Source organism: Rhopalosiphum padi, chromosome 1, assembly GCF_020882245.1.
Source record: "Rhopalosiphum padi isolate XX-2018 chromosome 1, ASM2088224v1, whole genome shotgun sequence".
NCBI lineage: Eukaryota > Metazoa > Arthropoda > Insecta > Hemiptera > Aphididae > Rhopalosiphum > Rhopalosiphum padi.
The window spans coordinates 46,333,846-46,346,494 of NC_083597.1; the positions used below are offsets into that span (position 1 = coordinate 46,333,846).

At 26.0% G+C, this 12,649-nt stretch overlaps 2 protein-coding genes across 2 annotated transcripts; both read right to left on the reverse strand.

Moving 5' to 3' along the window:
- Nucleotides 1-8: 8 nt before the first annotated feature.
- LOC132918181 (fas apoptotic inhibitory molecule 1) lies at nt 9-2,859 on the reverse strand. The gene is made up of 4 exons (XM_060979304.1): nt 2,596-2,859; nt 771-996; nt 429-481; nt 9-352 (listed from the first exon to the last, which is right to left on the reverse strand). The coding sequence occupies exons 1-4, from the start codon at nt 2,725-2,727 to the stop codon at nt 209-211; spliced, it is 555 nt and encodes a 184-aa protein (XP_060835287.1). The 5' UTR covers nt 2,728-2,859; the 3' UTR covers nt 9-208.
- Nucleotides 2,860-4,108: 1,249 nt separating this feature from the next.
- LOC132917454 (islet cell autoantigen 1-like protein) lies at nt 4,109-9,714 on the reverse strand. Its single transcript, XM_060978203.1, has 7 exons — nt 9,132-9,714; nt 8,009-8,256; nt 7,342-7,502; nt 6,289-6,643; nt 5,447-5,540; nt 5,062-5,329; nt 4,109-4,379 (listed from the first exon to the last, which is right to left on the reverse strand). Exons 1-7 carry the CDS (start codon nt 9,152-9,154, stop codon nt 4,278-4,280), a joined length of 1,251 nt encoding a protein of 416 aa, XP_060834186.1. The 5' UTR covers nt 9,155-9,714; the 3' UTR covers nt 4,109-4,277.
- Between the last annotated feature and the right edge of the window lie 2,935 nt (nt 9,715-12,649).

Here is a 12,649-nt window from a genome sequence, read left to right on the forward strand (position 1 = left end):
TCATATAATATTAATAACAACACAAATCTATTTATTTTATTATTATACTTTTTTATTTTTGTATATAAAGCAACAAATTCATAAAATATTATAATAATCTGTGTAACTAAATTACAATAACAAATTTTAAATTTTTCAAGCAAATTAATTTTATATAATTCTTATACAATAACATTAAATTAATTTAAAAAATATAATTCATAAAATATTATAATTCTGTAACCAAAGCACCATTAACGAATAGACTGTGCACAACACCAATTTTTTTATCACAACTATGTTCAGTTCGTATTGTTACTAACATTTCACCGACTGCAAAATGTGTTTCAGTACCGTTTTCAATGAATTCAGACTGAAAACAAATTAGTTTTAAATTTTTAATAAAATATTATTATTATTTTATAATATAAATGAATTATAGATTTTACCATTGCGTCTGTAACTTGAGATCCGTTTACAATAATATCCATAGAAGCTTTATCTGAAAATCGACAGCATATGAAACAAAAGTAAAACAAATTTTATTTTCTGTAGATGATAAATTATATTCTAAGTTAAAAAGCTGAGTAAAATGTTATCTTGTTTAAACTCAAAAAAAGAAAATATATAATAACTTAATATTGCCAATAAGTAATAACCAATCCAATTTTTATTATTTATTTATTTTAATTCGAGTTTATTTAATTAATTTGTTGATTGCAAGAGTTATCACATGTATAACAATAACATTTTTTTTTTTTGACAAATAATTCCTTATTAATATTACCTACCAAGAATAATTCGATTTTCAACACCATCGTCTGCAGTAATTAACCAAGTAGATCGATTTTTTGAGATGTACTCGCAAAAATCTTCCAAGCTCTTTCCGTCAACTAATAAATCATATGTGTACATAAACAACCCATCTGGTTCTACTTTGATAGTGCATTGTATATTGTCTATATCAAAAACTTCATCTCCGACTAATCGAAACATCCAATCTTTTCGTCTCACTATCTGTTATTATCATAAAATGTACATCGTATAAATTATAATTGTTAATTATTATTTTTGTATATTTATAATTTATACAAAATGTTGAGCATTCTTTTTTTCCTTTTATTATTGATATTAACATAATTATTGTATCACTAAATTATAAGCTTAATATTGGCTATATAAATAACAGCATGACTTGAAGAGACAGGGTTGGAATAAAAATCAGTTAAAATGGTATTTAATAATTACCAGTATCTATTTGTAATTTTTTTAAACAATACCTTTAATTGTAAGCTAATACATATACAATATTATAACTACACAGTTTTTGGTTTGATTTTTCAGATATTTAAGCACGTTGAAACTTTTTTACACCGATATATAACATGTCAAAAAAATAACAGGATTTAATAGTTAATATGTATAATATGCCTAGTCACATTATAATAGTATTTATATCTATTTGATAATAATAAAAATTAAATTGATATACCTTGGTATCTGTTTCCAAGTTGGCTTAAATATATTAATATTGAGCCGTATTCTTACGATTTAAATATTGATTGAAAGCTTGAATATTAAATAATAATAATAATAAATTACAAAATGTTGGCAATGTGAAAGTGGCAAAATCAGATAAAATATTCTATGCTCAATCGTGTTGCTAAAAAGGTATATGCTCAACCGTTTTATGTTCAATCAAGCTTTACCGACCTATATAAGTTGAACACATAGGACGATGATAGATACGCTATTGTGGCGAATGAGCTAAAGATCGACTGAAGGAACTATATACATTATACAAGAGTTAACATAGAATAGTTTCATTTTAAATAGTTATATTCTATTTTCTATACATAGTTAATAACAATAATGCATAACAAAATTAATCATGAACGATAATAATATAGTTTTTAATCATTAAACCATATTATTTTGATATTTTCGAATGTATTCAAGCTAATAGTTACGTATAGTTAACTTATTTGTAAATCACAATTTTAAATTATTTGGTTAAATTTACGTAAAGACTTAATTTACTTACTTAACTATATAGTTTTATAGTTTTTAGTAAAATTTTGTTTTTATAACTAATAATATTCTTATCAAAACTTAACTGTGGAGATAAATAAATAATGGTAAAATTTAACTTCTAGAAGGAAGGACGGATAAAATATTAATAAGGTAAATATTTATGGCTATATAGTATGCAAGTCGCATGCATAATCACTGAACTTGGAAATTCCTAAGCATTTTTTGACGATGACAACGATACCTGGATACAACTGATCACTAAACAAGACGCCCAAGACCTATACTATTAAGTATTAAGTAATGCTATAGTCTATATAATTTAGGTGCTACTGCAAAAATTACGCCTAATTCTTAATTACACACGTAATAATATTTAGTTGATCAATTGTTATTCATTGTCCGACTAGAATATTTAAAGAATAGCCTGATGTGCAGTTCACACGAGTCACGACACCGATAACTATGTAGTTAAAAGATACGAAGCACATAGTTATATCTAATCGTATTATCGGTGTGATTTGGTCACTAAAATTCAATTCGTAAGTCGTAGTAAAATATTATAAGTTATTAAAATTGTCTTACTTTTCCGTCCAATCTAATAACTCTTTTACCAGTAGCTGTACCATGTTCAAATTCTATTTCATGAATACCGTCTGCCAATGGTAGTTTCCACACCGCCACCGTATCTTCATTGTATTTTGTTTTCTCTGTCATTAGTCAATAATCAAACAAACTTAATATTACAATTTTCAGCGTTTAGTAAAAATAAATTAAATAGTAATAGAGTTCAACAGTAGATGTTCAATTGTGCTATGAATATTATAATCGCATGCATTGATCGATCAGTTATACTATTTTATACTTGTGACAGTGTTTATAAAATGTTGTTATGGAAACAACCATCATTTTATTTTATTTTTATTTTTCTTTTGTTAGGTCAATATACATAATTGATAATATAATACTATGGTATATTTATAGGAATTAATTTTTTTTTTTGATAAAATCAAATCCCCTGCTATAATACTAAATCTACTGCCACAAAAATAAATATTATTCATTAATAAAATAATATTTAAAATATAGTCTTATACAATGACACTATAATATAGGTATCTACATTTTGATATAAAATAATTGTTAAAAAGTGTAGATAGAATTTAAATTTTACCTATTTTTAAATTTAAACAGTTTTATCTAAAATCTTAAAAATTAGTATTTGGAATAAATTTATTTATGGATAACAATTTTTATGAAAGTCAACACAACTGAGATTTTAAATTTCATATATATAAATATATAATAGTAGATCGCCTTTTCCCTAAAATTGCATCTAGTAAAATAGGTCGATTTCACTTTTGTAGTATAATTAGCATAAACCATAAGAAATTTTTGGGAAAATAGTGCTTGTTGGATTGGGGGAAGTCATCTAATTAATATTTAAATTGAATTCCAAAAATCCTACACTTAATTTATTGAAAGTATAAATTTTCGATTATCTAGGTGTAGTTATAATTCAAGTATATCAAGCATAAGGTCCATTTTTTTTCGAGATTTAGGAATACCTGATCTTCATCTCAATTTAGATTTTTAAAATGACAATATGTTTTTATAATAATATAAAATTAATTTTATATATTAATATCACATTAATAAATTATAAAAAATACTTAAATAGATATTATGGTAGTAATAAAACAATTTTGAGCATAAATTATTTAAAAATATGTTATTTACTTTACGATAATCAGGCATCTATAATTTATGTTAACGGTATTTGAATTTTAATATAACGAATGCCTATTTATATATTATGACTAATGAGCTGTTTGCAGATTTAAAAATAATCGTAATAACTAAACAAAAAATTGGCAGGATCGCGAAATATTTCCATAATAGCTTTGTCAGTCATGAAATACGCAACCACCGTGTCAGTAAACAAAAAATATCTTTTGCATTATTATAATATTTTGGTTTCAGTACAATTAATAAGTAGTTTTAATAAAAAATCAAAATTTCTGCAGTAAAAATTTGTCTGCTTTTATGAGTATTCGTAAATTTATAAGTAATAAAATATATGTTTTATACCAACACAATTTGTACCATAAAAGTATATTTTTTTAAACATAATTTATATTGAAGCTAGTATAAAATATTTTATACAAACATAAGCATTCACATTATTGATTAACTTATGTAAATAAAATACAATTCACTTTTTTTTTTAACAGAAAAATAGTAATATTTTTAAAAATTAAAATATTTCAAAGTAGATCTAATGGGTCTAGTTTTGAAGACAATCTGGGATCATTCAGTGGATCAAGATCAGCAAAGATATCTGCCCAATTTGAAGAACTGGCCGACTTCTGTAAAAATATAAAAATTAGTATAATGAAAAGTATATAAAAAAGTTGAATGAGTGAGTGTGATTAGATTTAATAGCAATGCGTTCAAATACCTACAGTCTATACTATAAACTGTATTAAATAAACAACGATGCTAAGCTGACCTTTAATTCACCCAACATTTGTAAGGGATTTGATAAAATTGAGTAATTGTTTAAAATATTTTTTAGTACCTTAGTGAGAACTTTCTGAAAATCGTTTATTTATATTTTTTCAAAAACATGTAACTTTTCAATCAAATCAAAATATTTAGGTACGAGAATTTATAATAACTTGGATTTGTAGTAAAAAATTAATAATTTATAAAACTAACAATTTTTTTTCTGTTCATACGTGATGACAGTAATTATTATGACAACAATTGAATTTATATAACATTTTAACATATTATTATCCCGTATTGATAGGCTGACAATGGAGGTGAAGACTTCACAAGGGCCCCAAATGAATATAAATACATTATCCTTCGAACCTCCTCTCAAAAAAATTTCAAACACATATTACCATCTTTGATGTCTCTTATTCGAGTTTAACCACTTATGATGTACAAACACATCACTCTAAATAACTATACACATACTTAGTTTATGGATTTGAACTATAAAAAAGCGTTTGCTTTCGTCAATCAAAATTATCAGCTTACTTTAGTAGTACTCGTAGTACTTGTGTTAACGGCTGCACTTGACCCAGTTGACCCGGATAACAAGTCCGACAATAATTGGGACGGTAAAAATTCATCTCCTGTTCCGTATCGTTTAATTTCTGAGTCCTTTTCTTCTTGATTACTTTCATAAGGATTTGATAAGAAATTTCCAAAATTGTCGCTTCCGTCGAACAACGAAAGCAAAGGTGATTCGTTTGTTTCTTCGACTTGGTCGCAAGTTGCTTCAATGCCCAATTCCGTATACGAACTAATTAAAAATATAAAATATAAGCTTAACGTTATTGGCTACATATTAGATTTATATATGATGAATAAATCAACAATATAAAGATTAAAATATTAAATTATACGAAAAAATATATACCTTGAATCATTGGTGTTATCGTCTGTCTTGGTCGTAGTTTTTACAGATTCCGTTCGCAACTCTTTAATCATCTTGAAATCGTAATGTTGGTACTCTGTGGTTAAAAATTATCATATTGTAAATAAAATTAATAAGCAGTCTATATATAGTACAGTATAGTGTAGTAACGACTAACGAGAACACAGCAAATGTTATTTAGGATTATTTACGTTAAAAATTAAATTAAAATGGAGGTTGAAATAATAAAAATAGGTAAGTAATCAAATGAAAATAATTAAATCATGCAAAAGTCTAACCTATAAAATAACAGAATTAATAATTGAAAATAATTGACACCAATAATAGTATCTATTTACCTAAATAACGTATCTCAAATAATTAAAGTTTTAAATATTTATAATATAATTCAATTCAGATTAACAAAAAAAAAACAATTCATTATTTAATTCCCTTCTAAAATATTTAACTATATGTTAATTATTAGGTATAAACACTTCTTATCGATATACTGGTTGATCAATCTAACATCAACACTCATTATTTCAAAAACGATTTACGCCTGCTGTTATTTAAAAAAATAAAAAAATTTAAAAAAAATAGTAAAAATATTACATTATGATATGCAAAATATTATTCAAAGTTATTTGTAATTTATATACTTTTAAGACATTGATATTTTCTGGAATAATGAGTATTTTGTGTAATTTGAATCATCGTATTATGATGTACTCCGGTCCCCGACGTGTAATAAGTAATGGTAAAGATAAATATAAAATTAATGTAATATTAATAATTACAATAACTGATACGGTTAAGTAAGCCCCTACAATATTTATTCTTACGTCTAAAATCTTTAGTCGCGTGTTCAAACGACGCTGCAACGGATTCGGCAAATCGCTGTAAACTTTGTTGATAGAAAATAAGGACGTGTGAAAACATATTGCAACGCGCAGCGGCGAGTAGGTCAACTTTTTGTAAGCAAATCAATTTCTGATGATCGAACTGCTGTTTAGACTTTTTTACTTTGGTCTGCACGTTTTTAAATTTGTCTAACTGTGAATTGGTGTCCGGATCCAATTCTTGAGAAATGTCTTTCATCCAATTCAGCGCAGCCCTGTAGTCTGTACGGGCATTTTCCATACGTTTCACATCGCCCTGTGTATCTTCTACAGCTCTTAAACAAAATGTTTCTATTTCCTGTATAACAAATTAATATAAAATCATAAATAATGGTTATAATATTTTATGCACTCAAAAAATTCAATCATCTATTTGGGGTAGAGGAGAACAACTGTATCAGCACAGTAATTTTGTTATTTTCGAAAAATCATTGATTTCGAATCTGCATAATAAAAAAACTATACTTACTCGCCACATTTTACAGCACGTGACTAAATCTAATCTTTTATAGTAAATTACCATATTAGACTTAGAATTAATTACACATTTGTTTTATAACTTCAATCATAATATAGTTAATAACAGTTTTTAATTTTATATTTTTTGATTAAAATATCGAGTCATAAATGTACGACTGTTCAAAATATCAAATCATTAGAAATTTTTAAAAATGTCGTTCAGATGTTTTGTTATTTATTTAATAATATTGTAGTTGATTTTGAAAAATTGAATAATATAATATAAAAAAGTTTATAATTATCGTGATATTTTAATATTTTGATAAATTAAAACTTATAAATATCACTCTTATATATTTTTTTCTCCATTATAGATGTTAATTTTTTACGATAATAATAATTAATCAACTGTTCATATAGAAATTGTAATTTATATTTACATTGCTTTTTAATTTAGGTCTATTTCTTTTATTTATTTATTTTATACAATTTTAAGATAATTATTAGTTATGATTTTTTTAATATTCGTTTTTATACCTGGTGTAACCTAGCTAATGGCGTACGTAAGCCAATTCTCTCTTGTCCTGACTGTGCCATACAACTTCCCAAAATTTGCATCATTTCACCAGCTTTGGTTTGATCTTTGTTTCCAGATCGTTTTAAAAATAGGCCCATTTGATTTTCTTCATATGCTAAGTCTTAAAAATAAATAATATAATTTTACAAGCATTAAAAAATTACTTCGCCACCAATTTTTTTTAAAAATTTAGTGAATTAATTTTTTATTAGTATTATAGTTATAAATACTATAATAAAATATATTGTAAGCTATCAAGATTAATGGCGCCGGGTACATACTTAAGGTGGTATATTTGAGCTGCCTAAAATTGTGGGTTGGTGGGTGAGTCTTGGGCGGGTAGGTTAAAATATTTAACCAAGATAGTTAATACTATTACTATAGTAAGTATAAATTAGGTACTAGGAACTTCAACAGTTACCAGTTACATTCAAGAAGCAAATGTAAAATATTAAACTTGTTATATACTCGTGTGTAACATTTCGCGTTATTTTGCAAGCATATAAAATATTCGATGACTACAATAGTAGGTTAGGTACGTGATGAGTGATGAGTGATGACATATCCTTTGTAAACGTTAGAGCTTTTTAATAAATGGTTGGTAGATTAAACAGAAATAATACTCACTATAAATTTTTTCATCGTATTTATTAACAATCCTTTGCAAATGTTGACAACTGCCCCGAATAGACTTAAATAATTCTAGTTTGGCGTCAAGTTCAGCGTCCGAAGCTACTATGAATTCGTCGTCCTTTTTTCCCAATTTCTTACATACTTGCTGTTTAGTTACCCAGTACTTGTGTTGCATTTTAGATACAGTTGAGCCATTGGCATTATTTTGCCAACGGTTCAACCCCGGAGCATCATACGTATTCCTGAATAAAAATACAAATTTTATTAGTTACTACTTTTATTAGAATTTACTTATTAGACAAGTTATTTTAATTTACGTTTAAATTTTTAATGCGGAACTATAATTTAATATTCTAAAACATGGAACCAGAAATGTAATGCCAACAAATAAAAGTATTTATTACTGTGGCTCGTGATCATCATTATTATAGAATATAAGATGTCGAGAAAATACCCTTTTGAAATAACATAATAATAAACTAACATGAAACGAAATTGTGTATTATGTGTCTATGTTTATGTAATAAACACCATTCAATGGATTGTTCAATAGGTACCTATTTATATGAACTTGTTAAATTAAAAGCTATTGGTAACAATTAAAATAATATAAGGAAATACGTTTCAGGAACCTAATATTTTTATTCAACAGTACTTTAAAATATTATCTAAAATTAAAACTTTTATTACGAAAAACAATACACGTTGGGTACCTACAAATATTCCATGGTGATGTACTTATTGTGTTAATTAGGAGTATAAAAAATAGTATTTATTTTAGGGCGATATAAATTCTATTACAAACATTTTCTAGTCAGATTTTGGAACATGCGAACCCACACATAAGATGAACTGATAAAATGGGATACTAGTATTAATAAAAAATAAAAGGTAAATATACTTATTAAAATAATGTTAACAATGTAAAAAGTATAAATAGTATAATATCAATAATAATATCCAAAATTCACACACATGTGTAATAATTATTATTATTTATTAAAAACTGTTACTTTATTTAGATATTACAGATTTACGATAACACAATACTGAAGGCATACACGTAATATCAACAATATCAAAATTATGTAATAGTAGTATAATTATAATTACTCACCATCCCGAATCCGAGAGACTCATAATGGTCGAATGCTATAAGATATCCGACAAAATTTGAAGAGAAAAATAGATTCGTGTTCACACTAGACGTAGAAAAAAATGAATAGAAAAAATAGTAACTTATAATATTGTATTGACACACGCTCTATGTGTACGGTGATAGTGTACGTGGATACGAGCGCTGCGGACTAGATTAAAAAAGGATTCACTATAACAGTGGCCACGACGACCGTTTGCAGCGACGCGTAAACAGCAGCTAACATACAGAGGACGTGTGACGATAATAATATGATTATTATTGTCGTTAGCAGCGAAATAAACACATATTTTTTGTAATCGTAGAATATTGATCGTGGTGAATAGCGAAACGGATGATTTTTTTTTCGTTTGTTTCTACGTGTTTAACCGTTATTTCCTCCGTTCGAGAAAATCTCTACGGAATTGACAGATAAAAAATATCGATTATAAAATCGGGCGCGTGAACCGTCTGCATGCGACCTTACAGCGAAAATGATGTCGTCATACGCGATACGCCACCGCCACTTGTGTAAACGGTTGTCGGTTAGAATGGCGACCGTAGGAAATAATCAATACTATACCGGGCGAACGCGTTCGCGCCTTCGCGGGGTGCCCCTATATAATATAATACTATACCTTTCGCAGCTGTTACTGTATAAGTAATAATATAGCGTATAAATGATAACACTAATGCGCGCGCAAAGTTTTGAAATTTTTTTTAGCCGTAGTAAGGCTTTATTGTTTTTAATCAAAATAATTTACATACAATGGAATCGAGGTAACGCTTGTGGATCCGAATATATACCATAAAAATAGCAGTAGTAATATATGTAGTACACGGGCTATATAAACTTCAAATTAAGTTCGAATCGATTTAGTGTTTAGAAGCTATATACATGCGTATGACACTGTACGAGTATATATAATTCAATGTAAATATCTAAATGCTAAAAGTTGTTCATAGAATTCCATATTCTAGACGAGCAAATATATAGTAGCCAGTAGGTAGGTGTACAATCATTACAAAGTATGATATTATATAGTTTATAAAATTATGAACCCACGAATGTTGTAGATTCATCATTTATGAACTTGCTAAGCATTTAGTTACATTAGTCTTTCATTAACCCTTTTATTATTATCTGTTTAAATAATAAATTATAATATAACAATATGGTATTAAGATGTCTGTTCTATAAAAATTTTACAGCAAAACAAAAATATTTATGGAAATTGAAACTAAACTAAACTTCAAGTTTCAGACATCATAAAAAAATATATCAAAAAAAATGTAAATTAATCATTATTATTTTTTCCTTTAAATACATTAAAATCACAATATACATAAAGTGATACGTATTACATACAAACAAATGATGTTGTGAATCAATTTTATACCACAATCAGATATTCATTAGATCAATAAACTTCTTATGACTTAATTATGAGTGGACAATACTGAAATTCTCAAAACAAAATGCATAAGAAAAAGAACAAAGTATTTAGTCATAAAAACATTCATATATTATCTAGCAAAAAGTATAAAATACCTACACAACTAAAATAGGTAACTGACAATGATTTTCTGAGGTAAGAAACTTTTTTTTTTTTTTTTTTAATTATAATAATTAATTTCAACCTACCATGTTTTATCAATTTGGATTTTTTGCTTTTTTAAAATTCAAATATAATTGTTGACAATTATTATTATTATTATTGTACTTTTTTAGACATTCACTGTAACTTTCAAAGTATTAAAATATGAAATAAATATTCAACACTAGATTACAGATATCTAGTTTAATTGCATCATTTATTATTGGGATATTATCGATTAAAGGAAAACAATCGAGGAGATAGATCTAAATAGTGAACGCGATGTGTACGCAATAAATTTACACCAGTGTCTTAAACTGCAATTGGTTGAAACAACGTAAGAATTGTAATAAATATTTTTTTGCTTCATAATTATATTCTATCGTACGTCTTTCAGTGAGAGTTCATAAATTAGATTTTGTAAAATCATATAGTCTTCAATTATAATATCAACTTTTTTATGTATTTGATTTTCATCTATAATTATTGATAGCGTGAAGTTTACTGTGGGAAGTAAACCAGTTAACGAGTTTCGCATGATTGAATGTTATTATGTCTGTAAAAAAATATTCAAGACATATGATTTTGAATTTGATTTTTGAATAATACACAGCAAAAATACATATAAACACATAGGTATACAAGTAACAAGTTTCCAAATTTAGATCCTGAATCGAGTATTTATTTTAATTATTAATAAATATTCAATTATGTGGTTCTAAATAATGTTTTACCTTTTGTATTTGTAGTTAGGAAATGATCCAAAATGAATTTGAAACTAAATCGGACAATTTCTATTTTGCTGAAGGTCGGCTCATAATGCAAAATAAACCTGAATATGCATACAATTTTGAAGTTTAGCAAAACCGAGACAGCCTAATTTATGTTCATTGAACATGTTAACATTTCACGGTTTTTTTTTACTTAATATTTATTTTAACATGATTTCACATCACATTGTGTTGTAACATTTGTCACATTTTTAGAAGATGAGTTGCGCTTTATACTTTTACAATTTGCTATACTTTTAAAACTTATTTGAACTCAAATATCATAGTGTTCTATGAATATAAGACATATTATTATTGTTTAAATTATTAGGATTGTTAATTATTATGAATTCCATTATAATTAATTTTTTTCTTAATATGTCTTAAGGTTTAAACTATCTTTTAATTGTTTTACTTAATTCTCATTAAACGCAATTCAAGCAATATTAATTCAATTTTGAACAGGTAAGTCCAAATGCTTTGAAACCATAGGTCTACATTTATGTAATATAATATCAATATCGATTATTTATTGCATACTAGCATAGGTACTTTTAATTTATAGTATGCTATATTTATTTTATGATCACTAAATAAAAAATAAAACTATTACATTTCGAAAAAAAAAATAAAATGTTATTTATTAATTAATTATGACATATTATTATTATATTCTTGTATGGGGTTTACAAGTTAAACAAATTTTAATGGTGTTAAATTAATTTAACTAAATTGTTTATTTTTTCATAGTTATGGTGTCTAGTAATTTCTTTTTTACTAACACTATACAATATAAGGTATTCATGATAGTCATAATTCATATATTTTTTCTAATAACTACTATAAGTTTACTAACTTATTCGAGTCAAAATGTAAAATGCATTTGTTATAAACACGATTTTTGTATGTTGTACCCTTCGATATTTGAAGGTCTCGCATATTTTAAAGCTCACGTTGCTCTACTTTAAACTGAATAATTAAAATTCAACTGCTCTTCTACTAACACAAACAGGCAATAATTACTATATTATTACTATTTATTTAAATCTAGTAATACTTAACTATATAAACACATCTTTACAGACATCAGTAACTAACAAATACCGTATAAAATATTATAATCAACGCAAGT

Bases quoted from the DNA above. Each gene is read 5' to 3' on its own strand.
- LOC132918181 (XM_060979304.1), bottom strand. From the start codon at position 2,727: ATGACAGAGAAAACAAAATACAATGAAGATACGGTGGCGGTGTGGAAA. The intron at 482-770 runs GTAGGTAATATT...GTCGATTTTCAG, and splicing joins TGAAAATCGAATTATTCTTG to ATAAAGCTTCTATGGATATT. The intron at 353-428 runs GTAAAATCTATA...ATTTGTTTTCAG, and splicing joins CTCAAGTTACAGACGCAATG to TCTGAATTCATTGAAAACGG.
- LOC132917454 (XM_060978203.1), bottom strand. From the start codon at position 9,154: ATGAGTCTCTCGGATTCGGGATG. The intron at 7,503-8,008 runs GTGAGTATTATT...TTTATTTTTAAG, and splicing joins ATACGATGAAAAAATTTATA to ACTTAGCATATGAAGAAAAT. The intron at 4,380-5,061 runs GTAAGCTGATAA...ATATTTTTACAG, and splicing joins GTACTACGAGTACTACTAAA to AAGTCGGCCAGTTCTTCAAA.